The sequence below is a fragment of the Toxotes jaculatrix genome, chromosome 19 (assembly GCF_017976425.1).
Source record: "Toxotes jaculatrix isolate fToxJac2 chromosome 19, fToxJac2.pri, whole genome shotgun sequence".
Taxonomy (NCBI): Eukaryota; Metazoa; Chordata; class Actinopteri; family Toxotidae; genus Toxotes; species Toxotes jaculatrix.
Window position 1 is genome coordinate 14,594,667 of NC_054412.1, and position 19,322 is coordinate 14,613,988.

The 19,322-nt window shown below is 41.7% G+C and overlaps 1 protein-coding gene across 4 annotated transcripts in view; it reads right to left on the reverse strand.

Moving 5' to 3' along the window:
* Positions 1-17,378, reverse strand: part of LOC121199354 (1-phosphatidylinositol 4,5-bisphosphate phosphodiesterase beta-1) — a 104,990-nt gene extending 87,612 nt beyond the window's left edge. For all 4 annotated transcript variants that reach the window (XR_005896442.1, XR_005896443.1, XM_041063952.1 and 1 more), the window contains exons 1-2: positions 17,050-17,378; positions 12,283-12,360 (exon numbers count right to left, since the gene is read on the reverse strand). Coding sequence is in view for 2 of the 4 variants with exons in the window: in XM_041063952.1 (XP_040919886.1) it covers positions 12,283-12,360; positions 17,050-17,148 (177 nt within the window). In the remaining 2 variants the exon portion in view is untranslated. The remainder of the gene's footprint in view (positions 1-12,282; positions 12,361-17,049) is intronic.
* Between the last annotated feature and the right edge of the window lie 1,944 nt (positions 17,379-19,322).

The following is a 19,322-nucleotide window of genomic DNA, read 5'->3' on the forward strand; positions in this document are numbered from 1 at the left end:
AATCCAAAAGAAGCCCCAGATCTCAGGAAACCAGATATCAATTCAATCTAGGAAACACTCACCTATAGATCTCACCCTGTATTATTGATTAGATACACCAATTAGAATTTGGATTAAACTATTTGCCAGTGTAATCCAACCAGTCGCCCTCTGTGGTAGTTCAGTCCAGGGACCACTCAGTCATCAGGGCTATGCTAGATGGGAAAAGCATCAAGAAGTCCCCTCTGTCAACTGGTCTTGAGACTTATTGATCAAATAACACCTAATACTGTTCAACCTCAGACCAGCACTGCTCTCCAACCACTAATCAGAGTAAACCAAATTACGGAATTAACAAAAGATGCCTATCTGGAACACTGGGTGAACCAAACCAAAACTCAAAGCAAACTTAATTGTTTTCTGGCCCTAAACCATGAATATAACTTGGCAGAGTGTCTCTTCACTGTCAGAGACACAAAGCAGACCAGACAGATCCAGACCAAATACCATTTCTCTAACCAAAGAGAAGGGACGAGACGAGGTCCTGGCTACCAACGGAGGACAGACTCAGTGGTAACTGCACAACAGGTGAGGCAGAGATTACTCTTTTTTAAATCTATTTATTTATATTTATTTTATTCTTCTTATTGAATTATATACTTTTTTCCCTTATCTCATTATTTAATTGTATTATCCTTGACTTGGCTTTGGCAATTTTGTTCACCTGACGTTCATGCCAATAAAGCATAGTGAATTGCATTGAAATTGAGACAGAGCGAGTCGGTCTCTCTGTGTACGAGGAGACTCGTAAAACACAGCCCTCCCAAATTTTCAATGTCATTTTACCAGAAGCACCAGTGTTTCAATGCCTCAGCTATAAATTCTCTACTGCAATTTCTCTAGCATAATTACAATCAAACAAGATTTCATTCATCCCCTCTGATCTGTGATGGTAGCGCTCAGTGCTTCATAAACTGCTGTAGCCAACTGTGACCTCTGATTTCTGACCCACAATCCAAATGTCAGGTCATCCCATCGCAGCATACCGACCACAGCTCTCCACTGATCTACACATTTTATTGACTGGTGACCATAACAATCAATGTCCAGCCATCGTTTCATTAGGAAATGCCCCAGTGAGCCAAGCAAAATCATTCACAGTGGTGTTAATTAGGGATAAGAGAAAAAGAAAAAAACAAACTGTGTTCATGTGACAATGTTTATACAATCATGTCTCCATATTCTAAGAATTCTAAGTACTTGGCTGAGTTAACACATTCACTTTTTAAAAAAAAAATAAGCATATACTTTGTTTATTAGTAGGTCAAATTACAAGCACATAAAGAAAAATGCAAAAATGGAGGATCATCACACACAAACCACAAGGTTAGGCAAAAGGCGTGTAACATTTAAGATTGCATGATTTAAGAGATAAACCAAAGACTGATATGACCGAAGGCCTCGGTGCGCTTCAAGCTAAGTGCTTGTCAGATCATCTACCAGCGTCTGAAACCTGCTGAATCGACATGTCCGGCAGTTTTTGGAACTTCCCCAAACAGACGATCCAACAAGACGATTCATCTTACACAGCAGCTGGCCAGATGTGCAGAAGCATGACAGTAATCAGGGTTTGCTCTCTTTTGCCACTTTCTGTGTGTTCAACTGGGCACAACACCGTGAATGGCTTTGAGGACAGACTGCCTGAAAGTGTGAACCATTATCCCCATTTGTACGATTCCTTGAGTATAGTTCCTCTCTATGATGGAAGCTCCCTCAACATGAGGCAGCAGAGAAAAGGACAAACAGTAATAGTGGTTAATCTTAATCTGACATTATGCACTTCTTTCTGACTGCGGTGCACTACATGCAGCTGTTACTGGTTCAGCTTGGTGGCACTGACAGACCCGTGTGGTGGAAAATTTAAAATAATAACAATAAATAAACAGAAACAAGCTGACTGACTGATTCAGCTGTGTTGTGATGCAGAGCTCAACCAAACAGTTCAGCTCTGTCTCAGCCATGCAAATATCTGAGACAGCAATACTGACAGCTACAACAGCAGCCTGGCCTCCGCTGCACATTTAAATCTATTCAAATCATGGCAATGTCAGAATGACAGTTCCAAACTCCAGCAAAAGCTGCTGCCTGGGGGCCTATAAGATACAAAGCCTTACTTCTGACATTTCACAGTAAAGGTTCTAATGTTCAAGGTTCACATTTGTCTCAGCTTATTTACTGCTGGGGATAGAATTGCTCACATTCAAGGACGATAACGCGAATTAGTGTATAGAATATATACAGTAAATATTTGAGTTTTATTCCTTGCATGCAGCAAGATGTCAGAGAAAGCAATCCGGTGGGCGCTGGCAAAGACGAGCTATTTATCGGCTTTTAAGAACAATTGTTAATACAATAGTGCGGCAGCTGTCATTTCATCAAGAGAAAAAAATTACTGGTGTGAAATAGGGGTGGCTACCCTTAGCGCACCGCATCTTATTATTGCAGCAAAACCAATATATGAACCGGGCAGGTAGTAATGAAGAGGTAATCAGCATGTCCAAAGACGGTAATGACAGGGAAAGACAGAGAGAAGTAGAGACGGTGGCAGAGATGGAACTGAACAAAAAAACAGGGAGAGTGGGAATGAAGCAGACCTTTCAGCTGACTGCAGTCTATTGAGCAGAGATAAAGTCAATTTACCGCCATCACCGTTAACCATACATCTCAGCGCTCCACATCAAAATTTCATTAAGCCCTTTTCTTTGGCACCGGAAAGGCGTCCTTAAATTTTTTACGCTTGAAATAAGAGAGTTTTTTTGTTTTGCTTTGTTTTGTTTTGTTTTTTTTTGACAATGTTCTAGTGAGTGGAACAAGACAGCTAAAGAGAAAGACAGAGTAATTATTTAAGTCATCCTCATCCGAGGTAAGACCCTCTTTCTTCATTTACTCTTCCTGCTCCTCTGACAGCACCTCCATCAAACATATGCTGAGCACTCAGTGTCAAACTGCATTCTGTGTGAACTGTGTCAGATGAAAAGAATCAACACAATAGAGATCATTTTTTGAATAAGTGGCCCAGAAATAGGCCAGCATAAATGATATAAATACCTGGACCCATGAGGCAATGGGAAGCTTAATCATCCTCTTCACTCTGCTGTCAGACAGAGCACCTTTGATTAGGCCAACACGAGCTGTTTGTTGGCAGTAACTCACACTGTACGAGAGCACTTAGTCTAACAACAAGTGTACTATACAAACTATTTTGGAATAAATTCCATTAAATCTTTTAAGTTAAATTTAAGCTTCAGATTTTGATGATTTTTTTTAAGATAACTCATTGCCTGCCTATAATGCAACTGTTTAAAGTTAATCCAGAGTGCTCTACTCTTTCCCCACAATTCAGCAGTGAAGTGAACACAAAAAGAGGCAAATACACACAATGATTTCTCCACGTTTAGCATCTGAACAATGATACAGTTTGCACACAATTGCAAAAACAATATTATTTAAAGTGACACTATGAAGCCGATGTGTGAGCTGCTTGCAATGGATTAAAAAATAGGTACAGTCTTTGACCTCTGGTACAGTAGGTAAGGAAAACTTAAACTTACAGTGGAACAGACAGCGGTAGCCTCTGACTGTGGCAAGAACACAACAGGTTTACGATTCATGGGAACTAATAACAGTGATAGGAGAATACTGAAATTATACTGCTGTTGTCCTTTAAATATCAGTCTGAGCAAAGTCAGCATTTAGTTTAGATGGTTGCTGCACTGTAAGTGCATGGGTGAGCGAAATAACAAAATAAGAGAAAAGTCTTATCATACAATGAACTCCAATGCAAAACAGAATGGAGTCTCACAAAGGACATATTTAATATATAGGATTATCTATTTATAATATCGGATTGCATTACATTTCAGGGTATTTCTGTTATTTTGTCTAACCCCGGTACATCCCGAGCTGTTACCGACTGCGGGCTTGTATTAACTGTTATCCCTCAGTTGCTGCTTCACCATCATCATCATTCGCAAGCCATGTGATTGGTTAAGCTTATCACTTGAACCCAGAGTGTCTTAGCTCCTCTTCTGAGCTGCCCAGTCAGAGCTGCTGCCCTCGCTAAGTCACCTCCATTACCTTGGCAGACTCAGCTGAAGCACAGAGATTCACGCTGAACGGTGTTGGCACCAGCAGAGTCTTTAATCAGCCAAAAGGCTCTAAATGAACAAAAAAGCACTCTTTCCGGACCCGCGGGCCACCAAGTTTTCTGAACGGGCTCCAGTTGTTCAGGAGAGGAAATGAACAGAACCATGTCCCTCCTCTACCTACTCCTCAGTGTTGCTTTGTGTGTGTGTGTGTGTGTGCTTGAATGTTTGAGCATGAGCATTGTTTACTCACAGACCAGCACAGTGCCGTGCAAAAGAAGTCCTAACCGGAATTCAAAGTGAAAAACAGAGCTAACTGAGGCGCAAACAAAGCCCTCTGAAGTCACCCAGGAACTGCTAATTCACAAGAGTTTGGCAACGCTTTTCTTCTTTCAACACTTTTCTTTTTCTGCTTTTGTTTCACTCTGCAACGTCAAGTCCACACATACGTATGCAGGCCACTGTTTTCCTACGTTAAAGCTCTGCCCAGCTAAGCAGACGAGCCAACAGTTTACATTCCCTTTTTTTTTTTTTTTTAGGGTCTCAGGGTTTGAGCCAAGCTGTTGTTCACACCACCTAATAAAAACTGCAAGATGGAAAAAGCTATCCTTGTTTTACATTTTGTTGTAGAAACATTTGCTCTTCCCAAATAACATCGTATAGAGCGTGTGGCTTTACTGTCATAATATTTAAATGCTGCAATGACATCGGTGACAGCGGTTTTTCTCCCACGCTTGAAAACCAATAAATAACATCTATAAAGCCACTGTACAGAGACATATAAGGCTGATATCAATAACTCTGACCTGACCTTTTGCTGGAAGCCATTCGGTGTTGATTGCAAATCCCGGCCCTCACTGTGTGGCTGATATCCACTGCAGGTAATAGTACACTCACCAAAAGCCTTGCTATTTGAAGCAATACACTAATTAGTTAGATTAGTTAGATCTCAGTGTCTTAGTGTGAGGGCAATTATCAGCATTATTACCTAACACTGCCGTTCCCAGTAGTGCTATAGTTAACTTTACATGTGTCATCTGAAAATCATCACTTTGTATCACCTGTGCAGCACAGAGACATCAGACATTTGAGCCAGAGCTCAATCCCGCTTTGTTACCTGCACGTATCCTGGATGTAACCCAACAACTGGAAAGGCAAATTTGTCAAGTCAAAATGCAACGACACATGCAAAATGCCAGTGAATATGTGTATAGTATAGAGCTGATAAACATCTCCCTTTGTTGATTAAAACTGTCACTTGCATAAAGTCATGTTTCCATGAGGGTGGAATGATAGCTGTAACTTATAATTTCATACTTTTCATCTGCTATATATTATGCCTACCCAGATTTTCTGGATTCAACACTTTGCCGCCATTTTAACCTGTGTATGTTGGTTGTCACTAACAGTACACTTGACAAAGGGTGGTTCCCCCTGGGCAGCAGCTAAATCCTGGCTTAGTGGTCACGTCTAATTAATATTCAACAATGCAAAGGTATAATGATGAGAGCCACTGATTGAAGAAGTAGGCCATATGAACGAAAGATGAGCACAGAAGATGAATGAACTGCACACAGAATGAAATAAGAGCCTTCTGCCGGCATGATGTCATTGAACTAAAATAGATATTAAGTTACAAGTCCTGTAATTTCTATTGATTTTTAAAAATAAGTCTGCGAGGTTTATCAAAGTTTCTAGACTGTTTAACAATGGTACGGCAATATTACATCAGCAAAGGTCCAATCCCCTTAAAGCCAATCAGAATTGAAATGTCAACATAAATTATGTCGCCAAAATGCTAATGTGCCTTTAATGTGATAACTCATCTAAGAAAGCGGGACATAACATCAGCCATTTTCTTCATCACGATCATAATTTTCTTACTGTTTCTGTTTTTCTGTCTGCCTCCCTCCGTCTCCTTCCCTCACTACAGGTACAGATGAAATAGGGCCTCTGCGTACCAAGCTATAACTTGGCAGAGGTCACAATTCACTTTCAGTAGATTGGCTGCAGATTTATGCCTTGTCTCTCGCTCCTATATAGTGCTGACAGAGGTGGAGGAGCAGCAGCAGCCCGTAATCACAGAAAATTGCTGTGTCGGGGGAAACAGATGTGTGAACTCCACAGTGACAGAGCAGAGAGAAGGAGGTGTGTGTGTGTGTTTGTGTTTGTGCATCGGGTGTGTATTTGGTTTAACATTAACCCAAAACAGCCTTACTCATGCTCTGGATTAGGTCAGTTCGAGGCTCATTCACAAATGTCCCACACACAGCAGCTGCCAACTGTGTGAGTCTGGTTTTGGCCTGGGGTGAACTGTCTTTCACCTCTGAACATCATTCAATGCCATATGCTGAGTGCTTGTCCTGTGAATGTCCTGAAATTGGCACACTGCTGAAACATAAATCCCCCCGAGAGAAAGCATTTAACCTTTTGTTACAACCACAGGCTGCTCAGGAGAGCACACACAAACGCAGACACACGCAAACACACACACACATATAAGGAAACAATGATATCAGTTTTCAAAGCAGCAACATTCTCCAGAATATAAGCGGGGGCCGAAAGAGAATGTGACATTTCCAAGGTGTGTGCTGTCGCATGGCAACCATGGCAACTAAACCAAAAGGCTGTTAATTTGACTGAGTCAGTCCACCTCTCACTGTTGCATAGCTCCTCCCCTTGAAAGCAGGCGCAACCAACAGCAGCAGAAATTATTTTTAACCCACTAAAGATGCACCTGTTCCTGGTTGGACATTACAGGAATGTTAGTGTGTGTGTGTGTGTGTGTGTAGGTAATTACACACATGACTGTGTGTGGGTGTGTTGAGTCAGGTGCATCAACAAGTGTTGACGTATGAGAGTTTGTTACTTGAAGAATTATATATATATTAATGTAAATGTGGACAAATGAACTGGGTATAAATACCTCAAGCTGATCTCTTATGTCACAAAAGCTATTTCAAGGATCAGTGTGTAGGATTTAGTGGCATCCAAATCCTACATACTTACAGTCGTAAGGTTCAACCAACTGAAGACCCCTCCCCTGGCCTTCAGGCAAACATGAAAGGCCCTCTCCAGAACCAGTGTTTGGTTGGTTCGCTCTGGGCTCCTGTAGAGCTACAGAGGACTTGCTCCCTAAGTGGATATGAAGGGGTCATTCTAAGCTAAAGAAAATCCTTAGTTCCAGGTGATTATACACTAATGAAAACATTTTGCCAGTGGATCCCCCTGAATCCTACACACTGCTTCTTTAACTGCAATTTTCAAAGCCTCTATGTTTTATATTTCTGTTATTTTGAAACTCTGAACAAGGAACCTAAAAATATATTCAAGTACTTTTCCTTGAATAAGGGAAAGCACCTCAGCTAGATGTTTTCTAGACTTAAAGGACTGATACCTCATAGCTATGGGAAATGTGCCAGCGCTTGCTGAGTCACTATGATGAGACCTGCAGGAACTTTTCATAGAATATCTATGATTCTGTCGTTAATGAATTTCTAATGTAGGGTGGGAATATGTTGACATAAGGTCACATGGTTTTCATTTGCACTGGCTTGAAACAAACTGCAGTTTTGCTATTATTCTCATTGTTGTTGATGTTGTCATTGTCACTATCATTATTATCAACAGCATCATCGTTGTCAGTGCCATCATCATCATTGTTGTCAGCGTCAGATCTTTCTTTCTCCATCTGTGAGTGTGTGTGTGTATTCAAAACAGTGGGTCTTCCAAGGTGAAGGAGAGAGCATGCAGAAACATAAAAAGCCAGCCAAATGGACTCTGAACCAAACACATACAAACATAGGAGAGTTATGACTGCAGGAGTTTACATAGCAGTGCCTTGTTTAAAAATACAGCAATGTGCAGAAATGGAGACAGAGCTCACATCGCACCAGAATCCACACAGTTTGCACCTGTTTCTATCCACACAGTGAAAGGAGAGATTGTGTAATAACCCTAAACTATATCAGACCATATTAACTTTAACAACGTCTGCAGCTTCTAATCTTCAACAAGAGTAGCATTGTTCAAGGTCCTCTTTTGGCAAGCATCCACCACGGACGGACGGAAGCAAAAAAAAAAAAAATCAAATTAAGCTCATCTCTGGATCCAGGACGTCTTAGCTTGTCTCCTGAGTTGCTGCCTTTGTTAAGTCAGCTTGATTACCCTGACAGATTCAACCAAGAATCAATAAAAGTATCTTGCTTCAGTTTCAGACAAGTCTTCCACAGCATACTATCTTTCTGAAGCTGAGGCTGGTGAGCACAACTTTCTGTGACTTAAACAAAAGCATCAAGATGAAACTAGAGGAATCCTTAAGTCTTGAGTCATCAAATAAAAGGCAAGCCAGAAAGAAACAGCAAAGAATAGCACAACTAAACAGATCTGACTTTGGATTTCTGCTGCCGTCAAAACTAAACTTTGCCTTTCTGACCTTAAAACATGGCTGAAATCCACTGCTGGATCAGACTCTGACAGAAGGACTCAGCGCTAGATGGAAAAGACAAACTTTGGGATTAACAGCACAGTCCTCCTATCACCTTTCACCTCTCTCTGTCTCAATATCTCCCACACATGCCAACACAGTCATTGTCTTGCAAGTCACAACTAAACCTCGAGTTTCTACTATGAAGCCCTAAGTCCAAGGTTAAGACCAACAAGTCCCAAGCCAAGTCTTGATTTCATACTTGCTTTCATACAGTTTGATTTCACACACAGTTAACTAATTACTGCTTGCTCTTAGTTAACCTTAGCTTAAGACATAGCTGGCCACAGAGCACTCAACTGACCATTTTTCTGTTTAGGCTCAAATTTCAAACAAAGTTAAATGAGTTTCCATCTGTGACTTTTGAGCTGCACGAGCTTAATCTGAATGTGTACTCTCTGTATCTGCGGTATCATCTTTTCTCTATCTGCTGACACCTTTCCCTCCTGCTCGTGCTATGTAACTGGCTTCTGTTGGACTGATTCAAAGAACATCTGTTGTCAGGAAAATGGTGAGCTGATTTTATGCATGTTTTTTTCACAATATCATTTTTAATCACTGGGCTTCGGGAGGATTTCCTAGTCATTCTAAACCAAGGGACAAATGTCCAAGTGAAGTAACAAGTCTGGGATTAAAGTCAAGGCTGAGCGGCAAGTCTGTTTTGACTTTGTCAAATCAAATCTAAAGTAATCAGATTTATGAGCTGAGCCTGATTCAAAATGCTATTTTACGCAGCATGAGTCAATAAATAATTCAGAGTGAATAAATAATACACTGAATAAAAAGTGTTTTTATGTATGAAGGAGAAAAAAACTTTTATTTTCTTTAGTAGCATTAAACAAGTCCTAGTGCAAGGAAGGCCTCCAGGAAATAGTAAAACTGAAAATATACAGTAGTATATAGTAAAACCTGTATCCATCAGTGACAATGTGTGTTTGAAAGTAAGCACAGTAGGCACACTGAGTACAGTTCTGCTGTGCTCCTGAAGAATCTGAGGAATGCTTTTACTCTGCAGGCCATCAGGCTGAGTCGCTAACAAACACACACATAACAACTGGACAGAGCATCGAAGCTTGTTTAAATTGGTCTGTCGAACAGATGTTCAGTACAGTCATGAGTAAACGTGAGTGAAAACACGAGACAAGACATCTTTATAAACACATACACACTTTTGTGTTGATTGTGGCACTGAGGAATATAGCGGGTGCCTTTCTTTATGCCCTAATAGAGTTTTGTCCGGGCTGTGCTTGCTATCAATTTGAGTTATTATGTGTGCGGCAGGACTGCTCTCAACACTGAGAGACAGAACAGACACCCACACACGTAAACACACACACACACACAAAAGCCTCATCATTCAAAATCTTTGGCTTATGACAGAGGCACAGGAAATAATGATGAATTGATGCCAAAGAGCCTCTCTCAGTTCTCTTAGTGGAGAATCACACTCAACGCTTGTTATCTCTGACCATGGACACACACTTTTCCACATACACAAGCAAGCCAGACATCAAAAGTGGTCCTCGGATTGTTTTTCTATCCGTCTGTCTCTGTCTCTCTTTCATAAAGTCTTTCCTCATTGATTGTTTAGTAGAACTATACATATGCCCTGAAGGTATCCCCTCTTTTTCCACGTATAGTGCATTAATTTATAATAGCTTGCCAACACGATAGGCTCCTTTCTCTGTTACCAAACAGCAGAAGTGGTGCACTTATAAACGGCGTGTGTATGTGTGTGTTTGTGTACAGAGGTGTTTGTGTACTGAGGTAAAGTCTCGGTCAGCACTCCTGTCCATGCTCTTGTATGGCTCCAGTGAAATACCCTCATCTGGGCAAACATAAAATCAATGGTAGCTATTAATTAGTCTACCTCTGACTGCCGGTGCTGATACAGTGATACGCACAAATAGAACCGGAGCACATTACGCCCGTCGAGCTGTTAGGAGCTGGACTGGTTTTTAAAGAACAGAGGCGCTGGTTAGACAGACATGTACTCAAGCTGTGAATATCAAAAAGAGAGCAAACAACATCTTGACCAAACTGAAACAGGCTCTGTAAATTATGTACACACTTTCAAGGTTAAACTGAGAGGAAGTGCTTGATAAGATTACTGAGTGTGATAGTATCTAGTGTCTTAAATTTCACAACCTATTTCCTGGTTATTGTGAAAGCCATAACTGCATACCAGAAAAAACCCCCACAAAGCACTATGGAATATTCTCACAGGTGTCAAGTTAAGCACTGCAGGTGTATCAGTTCAGATTTCCGTCTCTTTTCCAGCACTAGTCTCTTCCTGGTGTACTAGTGAGATTATGAATGGAAGATGCGTCAGTGTTGTTAACTACAAATTTGAAAATGGCAACCAGTAAGAGCCAAGCTAAGTGTAAACCACTCATACCCTTTAACTCAAACATGTCCTGCAAAAGAAAACAAGGAACAGCAAATCAAAGACACAATAAAATCCTGAAATGTCGGCACAGCTACAGAGACAATTTGCAAGCGTTTAAATGCTTCTCAGGGAGCTTCTGATCCTTTTCTAATAATCCTAGGTGTACCATGATAATTACAACTGGAACTACTAAAGTGGCCACCACAAATTGTACTGGTGTTGCCATGGTAATGAGCACTGGCTCGTGCAATGACAGTAGTACATGATATAGTTGGATAGTTTCAAGCAGCTGTCTGTGAAACGTGTGGACAAATCATACCTTTGCTGTGGTGATATAACAGCTATCCTGAAGCACTGTAACTTTCCATGGCATCACAATTCATACACTGTAGAAATTAGTTTTCTGACAGCTAACCCACATTATGAGGCAAGATTATGTATACAGTTTGTAAACAGAGGTCCGCTTTATTTTTTTCAATTTTGCCTGCAGATACACACTCTATGTCTACTGCTGACACCTGCCAAACAAAATGGGAAGCGTGGTTAGCTTCCATTTTCACTACAGATAACAAAAAACAGAAGGCACTTTGATGTTTCTGTACTTTCCCCTTCTCAGTCATGTGGATGTTAACAAGTTGGTGAACACTAAGGATCACGGCACTTAAATATATCCTGGTATTTACTTTCTTTGCTACTCACTGAAAGCATTCAGAGCGGAAAAAAAGTATTGCATCAAAAAATCCAAGCTTCCTGTCTGATTCCAGAAAGACTAGTGTTGCTGCATCAGGTGCTCCAGGCCACAGAGGGCCCTGGGATACACATGTATGGAGAACAGCAGTCCCGGCTTTACTGTTACCACAGTGCAATGCAAACTATCCGGCAATGCACTGTGCCGGCCAATCAGATATGTGCAAGCACACAGTCTAGGTGGAATACCTTGTATTGCGTAACTCATTGCATTGTGCTTATTTGATGTTTAACGTTTCAGAACTGACATGGAGGAAAACAATTATTTCTGCTGTGATAACAAATCTGACAATGAATCTGGACTCAAAGGAGCATAAACTGCCTTGTGGTGTGCCGCTGCTAAATAAGCTTTAAATTTTGGCTTTGTGGTTTGAATATTATCTTTTATCTGTATGCTTACTAAAGCGGCCTGTTATTATGTGTGTTATTATATCGTAGGAAAGCAAAAAGGGTTTCAAGTGACCTTTACAAGTGCAAGTTTCAAGGTTAGGCCAGAGCAAAACAGTTAAGTCAGAGCTGTAGGTGTGGTGCCTCACCTTGTTCTGGTCGGTCCAATACAGGAAGTAACCTTTGGGGTCCACTGTTAGAGTGACCGGGGTCACAGTGGTAGAATCCTGGAGGAAAACAAAGAAAAAGACATCTGGAGTCAATGTGTGTCTGCTCACGTCTGTGTACCCCTGTCTGTGTTTTTACATGAGTGCATGCTATAGTGTGTGTGTGTGTGCAGAATATTCTCAGGGTAAACCAATTAATTCATTTTTCTGGATCAAAGCGTAGTTTTTTTGTAATATCACATGCATACCAGAATCTGCAATGACATTAAAAGTGCTGTTTATGTTGTCAGCACGAACACAATCCTTTCCTTCTACGGTATTTTCCCCACCCTGACCTGGCATCACCACAAATGACCAAGTAGCCTGTTGTGTGAGAGTGTGTGTGTGTGTGTGTGTGTGTGTATTTGACACAGTTGCAAACATGAACTGCTGGTTGTTTCACAGCTGATGTTTCCATCTTTCCTCCTCTTGTAACAGACAAATGCTTTCCCACAGTACCCACATACAGACAGTTCCAAGCCTCACACATACACACACACACACACACACACACACACACACACACACACACACACACACACACACACACACACACACACACAGAGTTTGACCCTGAGGCATACATGGCAACGCCAGATATTATTGGATGCTTCTATAAAAAGAAAAAGCCTTTGCTTTTTTTTTTCTGTGTCCACAGTGGCCGTGGTTCAGCTGAACAGTAGCATATTGTCCTCCTCAATCAGCCATGGCTGTGAGATCAGAGTGATGGAAACCACATTTGCTGTACAGAGCAACAAAATCTTCAAAGTGTCTTCATGAGGCTTCTAATGATGTCCCTATCACAGCATTGAGAGACAGAGCTAATGGTCTGCATCTGCTACACGTCTGTCATATCTGGGTGCGACCCTAAGCAACAGTGCAGTGCAGGATATCATGAAAGGGTTGAGCTAGGAGCTGGTAGACAGCGGAGGAGTCTGTGCTGAGGTGTAAAGAACCCATTAGTACTCTGAAATCATGTCATACTGTCTAAATAAGACAATCACAGTTTATGGAGCCTGGCACACCTGCTCCATGACAGACCAATACCATCCCTTTATGAACCTATGGAGAAATTGAAAAGACAGCGAGAAAGAGAAAGAAAAAAAAAGAGGAAGTGAGCGGAAAGTAAACGAAACAACTCATTCGACGCTGGCAATGGTAAGCTGCCGCATCTGAGGCATTTTGCTATAGTGACGTTTGCTATGGCAACCCACCATTCCCGTGAAATCTATTAGAGACTCAAGAGGAATCGTTTTGGTTCTGTTCACATGACTGCACAATCTTTGCAGGCTTGATTGAATGACAAAAGACGCAGCTCATACCACTGAACGCACGCAGCATACACTCGCACATATAGCACTTTCAGCCTGAGGGCAAGGAAAAAAAAAAAGCCTCGTGTTTGCAGTTCTTAGATATAGCATCTCATAACAACCACAGCCTCATATCTCTGCCCCATATCTCTGAGCTCTACTCAAGTTACAATCCACAGCCCAGTTTCTTCTTCTTCTTCAGTTTAGTTCTTAGAGATAAACATCCCTCTCCCATCCCTCGTTGAGTATATTGGTTACACCTGCAGAACATTATAAAAATGACAATGAGTTGGATCAATAATTTTAAAGCACAGTGTTTACGTTTCCAAAAAAAAAAAAACCACCTGAGTTGGCAACATGTGGTGACTGATGTGCTGTGATGTGTAAGGGAGAAGGGAAGACGATGGCTTGAGAGCACTGGGAATCTGCCTAATGATGTGAGAGCAGTTATTTTCACCAGCTTCTTTCTTAATGTCCTAACGCTCCATGGTCACCACTACAAACACATTAAGTCATTATGGACTCAAAGATTCCCCTCATGGTTCTGCACATTTTCAAGAAAAAAAAAAACAAAACATAACTATCTATAACATTGTGGATTAGACTTTAGAGATTACTACCTCTGGAGTGGTACTGCTCATGCTTTTTCTTGTCATTGGATGTTAAAGGGAGGACATTAGGCGCCGGTGGCCTTGTTCTTTGCTGAATTAAGATGAAATTAGTGACTGACTTGTGAAAGTGCAAACACCCCGAGGGAACCGATCCCAGGCCGGAGATGCCGCCTTTATTTTCAATGAAGAGTCTGTATCATTAGCCATCACTTGAGGGGGTGTGTGAAGAGAGGAGATTTGAACTCAGCATATTTTTGCTCTATATGCTAATGGCATATCTTATGACTTTTAAGGGATTTTAGGCTCCCCTTGGTGCCTGATAATGTCTTATTCAATACACATCAGACCAAAAGGGCCTGATACAAGCGAAGTCTCTGTTTACACTGGCCCAGCATCATCTTTTGCATATTTCAGGTATTGCCTGTCTCTGTCAGTGATGTTTACAATAAATGGTCAAAGGATTTGGATGTCTGCCTATCCTCCACTGTCTCTTAACAGAAAGCAGCCACAGGTGCTGAATGTGCCATTGGTACTGACGCACAAATAATAACACAATCCTAAAGGCAATGTTTGAAACCACAACCACGTATTTCGTGTGCTACGGCAGCAGCCAGTTGTCTGCAAGTGGCAGCAACAAAAGTACAAGGTGTGTATGTGCATGTCTGTGTGAGGCAGGTTGGAGAGGTCTGGGGACTTTGAGACTTTCGCAACCATTTCGAGAGGGTTTCTGATTGCTCGTCTATTCTTCTTCCACAGCCAAACACCAAGCACCGTGCGCTGAAGTCTGCAGTGCTTCTCTTTACCCGTTTAAGACGCTCACGGCTGTCATTCACACAGCACAACATGCCATCCTTACACAGTAAACAAAACTTTACACCAGATTTATCTCCACTGAGTGTTGAGCAGTTCAACAAAATCTGTGATTTTCACTAAAACTAAAAAGAAAAACATCCACTGGAGTAAAGCAGAACCTTAAAACTCATACACATTCTAGTACTGGAACTGTCTGTTGTTTGTACAGTTTCTTGTTGAGAGAAGTTAGAATAGAGTCCAATATTCAAAGCAATGATAAGAAAAATTATTCAGTTCAATCCTTTTCTTTCACTGACAACTTACTCTAGCTGCTTTTCTTTCAGCCTATCTCTGTATTACTCTGTGATTTTTTCCATGAAATGATACAGAGAGGAAGGAAGGAGTGTGTGGGAAATAAAACAGAGCACGTATCCGTGCGTACGTCTGTGTTTGAGGGTGTGTGTTTTCGCAGGAAAGGCCTGGTGGGCAGTTGGTTCTGGAGATATGGCCCTCATGTACAAACAGCAATACATAAACACGGCTGTTAGGGGAAACTGACACACACCATGCACACCCCTTCCCACAACATGCTAACCACAGGGCTGAGGGGGGGGGGGGGGGGGGTACTCATTAATAATTACAAGTTAAGGAAACACTAAAGTTGTCCTATTTAAGCTTAACACTGATGATTGACAGAGCGGTAGGTTTGCGAGTGTGCATAATTTCCTCTCTGTCATCTGTACTGACCACATTCACACTCCTATAACACTGCTCCACTAATGCCATCTGTGCTGTGCTTTGAATCACCTGAGCTCAGTGAATATGAATATTTCCACTTATGTGCATTTGTTAGGATGATCTCATGAAATTATATCTCAAAATGTCCCTTACATAAAACTGGCATGACTTCCTGTGATGATTGACATGTAGGATTTACATGCAGTGTGATCTTTAACAAACATTTGATTCTCCTTTCACACAAGTAGTACACAGTAGTTCCCTCAGCAGTTACAGGTGGGCACATCTGTGCATTTTTAATTGCAGGAACAGTGTTTCCCAGAATGAATCATGACTGTGCTCACACAATTGACATGCATCAAGGCTGGGGAAACCAGAGGAATGCAAGCAGTTATTCAAATGAGAGAGGCTGTGGAAAGATGTGCAACAAATGTAACCGAAAGTCCCTTTCAGAATAAAACGAGCTGCTACGCTGACAGCAAATGAGATGAAAACAACCAATAAATACAATAAGGTCCAACCATTCAAACTCAGTTTTAAGAGGAACCGCTATATGCTGATTCTCTGTTGTGTTTGTTATTAGGGGAAGGTGCAGTGCAGCCATAGCTGTCTGTTGAAAAAGCTACTACTGTCATGTTTTCGCTGGCTACTCAACAGCAGTGTGCAATCAGTTTTAATCAAGGTCATCTCACTACAGCTTGACTGCCAGTAGTATGGAAGAATAAAGACAAATAAAAAAAAGAAGAAAAAAAGAAAATGAAAAAAAGACAATCCTTATTCAAGTCTTGCCTGGTGGTTCGGTCCTGATACACTAATTATTTGTAGTTAATTGATAAAACGGTACCAGTGAATGGGGGGGAGGGGCGAGCTTAGTTCAAATGTTTAAATTAATGTGCCGCACATTCTCACGCTGTCGTGCACGCGCGCACTCACTCACTCACTCGCACACACGCGCAACATACGCATACTGTAAATTGGGAAATATAAACATGGCACATGTCAGCTGAGGTCTACAGCTGTTGCATTTCTGTAGCGTTAACCAGCAAGCCAAAGGCAGGCAGCCCCTGTCAGTCACCGAGGTCTCCGCTGGCAATTAAATCAGTCGGCTACTGTTGCATGAGTAGCCTATAGATTTTGTAACACATCCTAGTGGTGGAACATTCATGCAAACAAAGCGTGCAGAAATAACAGTGAAAAAAATAACAGAAAAGAAAAATAGAAACGAAAATTCACAGCCGGTCTCTCTCGCCATTACTTACATCATCCCATTTCATAAATTTGTTGCCCTTTCTTAGGCTCTCGGGCACGGACACTGGCTTGAGCTGCAGCGCATGAACTCCAGGCTGTGCCCCTGCCATTGACTCATCTACTCTTCTCGACGCACGGCAGGGGTAGAAATGAGTCACTTCACTCTCTTCTACTCTTATTTGTCCTCCTCTCTTTTTGTAATCTGCTTAAAAGCAGGCTGACGAAAGCCCACTACTGCTGCCAGTATGTCATGCCCGCATTGACGGCGGCGGTGGCGCGTCTCGGTTTTGGAGAGCAGTGGAGGCGGACGCAGGCGCAGCGGACCGGGGCCACTTACTGACTGACTGAGCGACATGCAGCTAAAGCGAAGACGAGGAAAGAGAGAGAGAGAGAGAGAGAGAGGGGGAGAGAGAGAGGGAGAGGGAGAGAGAGAGAGAGGGAAGGAGGGGGGATCTGAATGAGTCGCACGTCTGGTTTGAAATTGTAGAAGTCAATGCAGGGACAGGATCGATGCTTGAAGTGATCTAGCGCCTCCGTGCGTCCTGGGCAGTTTGATGGGCATAAATGGCCCCAACCTTTGTGCAGATCAGACGCCAGGGATGCGATAAAACTAGACTGATGTCATGCTCAGAGCAGGTGCATGCAACAGTTTTGTTTGGTTACTGCTGTCTTGCGAAATTATTAAATGCATAACGAAAGATAATATTTTCTTTCCATTTGTTTGGGAAGCCCTCTATTAAAAACAACACTGTTACTCTCACATGTAAGTTGTTATGATATGCAGGGTATAGGACTGAACTGCTGTAGGAATGTCTCATCATTATTAATCCTTTTGGTGCAGAGGACCATCAGCCTTTTCTTATGAGGTTGTACAATGCGTCATCACGGACAGAGCTGAAGACAACCAACCCAGCAGCACTCAGGGCCATTGAGGACGCCAAGGACACATCCTTTGGAATGGTATCAGATAAGTTTATATTGATAATCCTAACATCTGAGAAGGATTACAGTGCAAGGTGCAAGGTAATTTGTAGGTATGAACTTTGTATTTATAAAATCCCGGCTTTGCTCCTGGTATCATGTTAATGTTATTTGTCCTCCAACAGATGCTTTCTTTAATTTAGGAAATCAGTCCAAACCCATCAGCCAGAATGGACAATGATTTCTGTTTCAGTGCCCATACATGGCTGTGGGCCTTTTTTTACTTCTTCATGACTAAACTTCTTCAAAGTTCTATGAGTCAAGAATGTGTCACCGCCTTTAGGACTTTTTTTTAGTTTAAATTTCTTATTAAATAAAACACAGAACCCCTCTGGGCTTTGTACCACCCACACTGTTTATTTTCTGCCATTTCCAAAAAGGGACTGCAGACTAGTGGAGTCCTCCGAGCAGTTTTCCCTCTGTATTTCCCTCTGTGTGTCTCTGTGGTCAGTCAGTGGCCGGTGCCGACGGTTAGACATGTCAAACTAGTCAAACCTGTCACATTCTGACTGGCACTTTTCATGTCAGTCCTAATAGGAGTTTGTTTGAGTTTGCCTCCTGTCATTAATGATTGATTAACAGTGACAGTTTGGGGACCAGGCCCCCGAATAGTGTCATAGTGACTAGAGCTTAGGAAAGTGAGAGAAGGATTCAAGTGTGTGTGAGAGAGAGAGAAAAAGGGAGAGAGGGCGAGGGAAGAAACAAAATAAAAAATAAAAACAATAATAGAAAATCACATTTAAAGACAATGATTTCTGGTGAGTCACAGTTGCAAAGCTCTTATTTCAGGAAGAAAAATAAATGTACAGGATACTGTCACACCAATGCAGTGACACAAACGTTTTTATACTGCAAATGAGTCGTTGTTATCCTTCATGCCTCAGACCCTGGTATCCGTCATCTGTCTTGCTATCAGCCCTGAGGTTCCAACCAACTCTATAATCAGCCACAGCGCTCTCGTGTGAAAGATAAAGGCCTACAGTGAGGAAAAATAATTGGATTGTCAGTATATAAAAGCACTTAAGACACAAATTTCCTATTACTTTCATTCCCAGAAACACTGAGCTTTTAAAATGGAGGCATCGATAGTGTTTCTCTCTTTCCTTTTCGCTGAAACTAATAATGTGGATGTCACTAGACGAAAGGCAATCAGTGATGTGTCAGGGAGATGATAAATTAAGAAGGACTTCATTAAATAAGCACAGCGGCAGGGGACCCAACACTACACACACACATCATCATCATTTGTGTTTTAAAAATGTTCTTGGACAAGTGACAGCAGCAGCCTGGTCGGTGGAGGGGA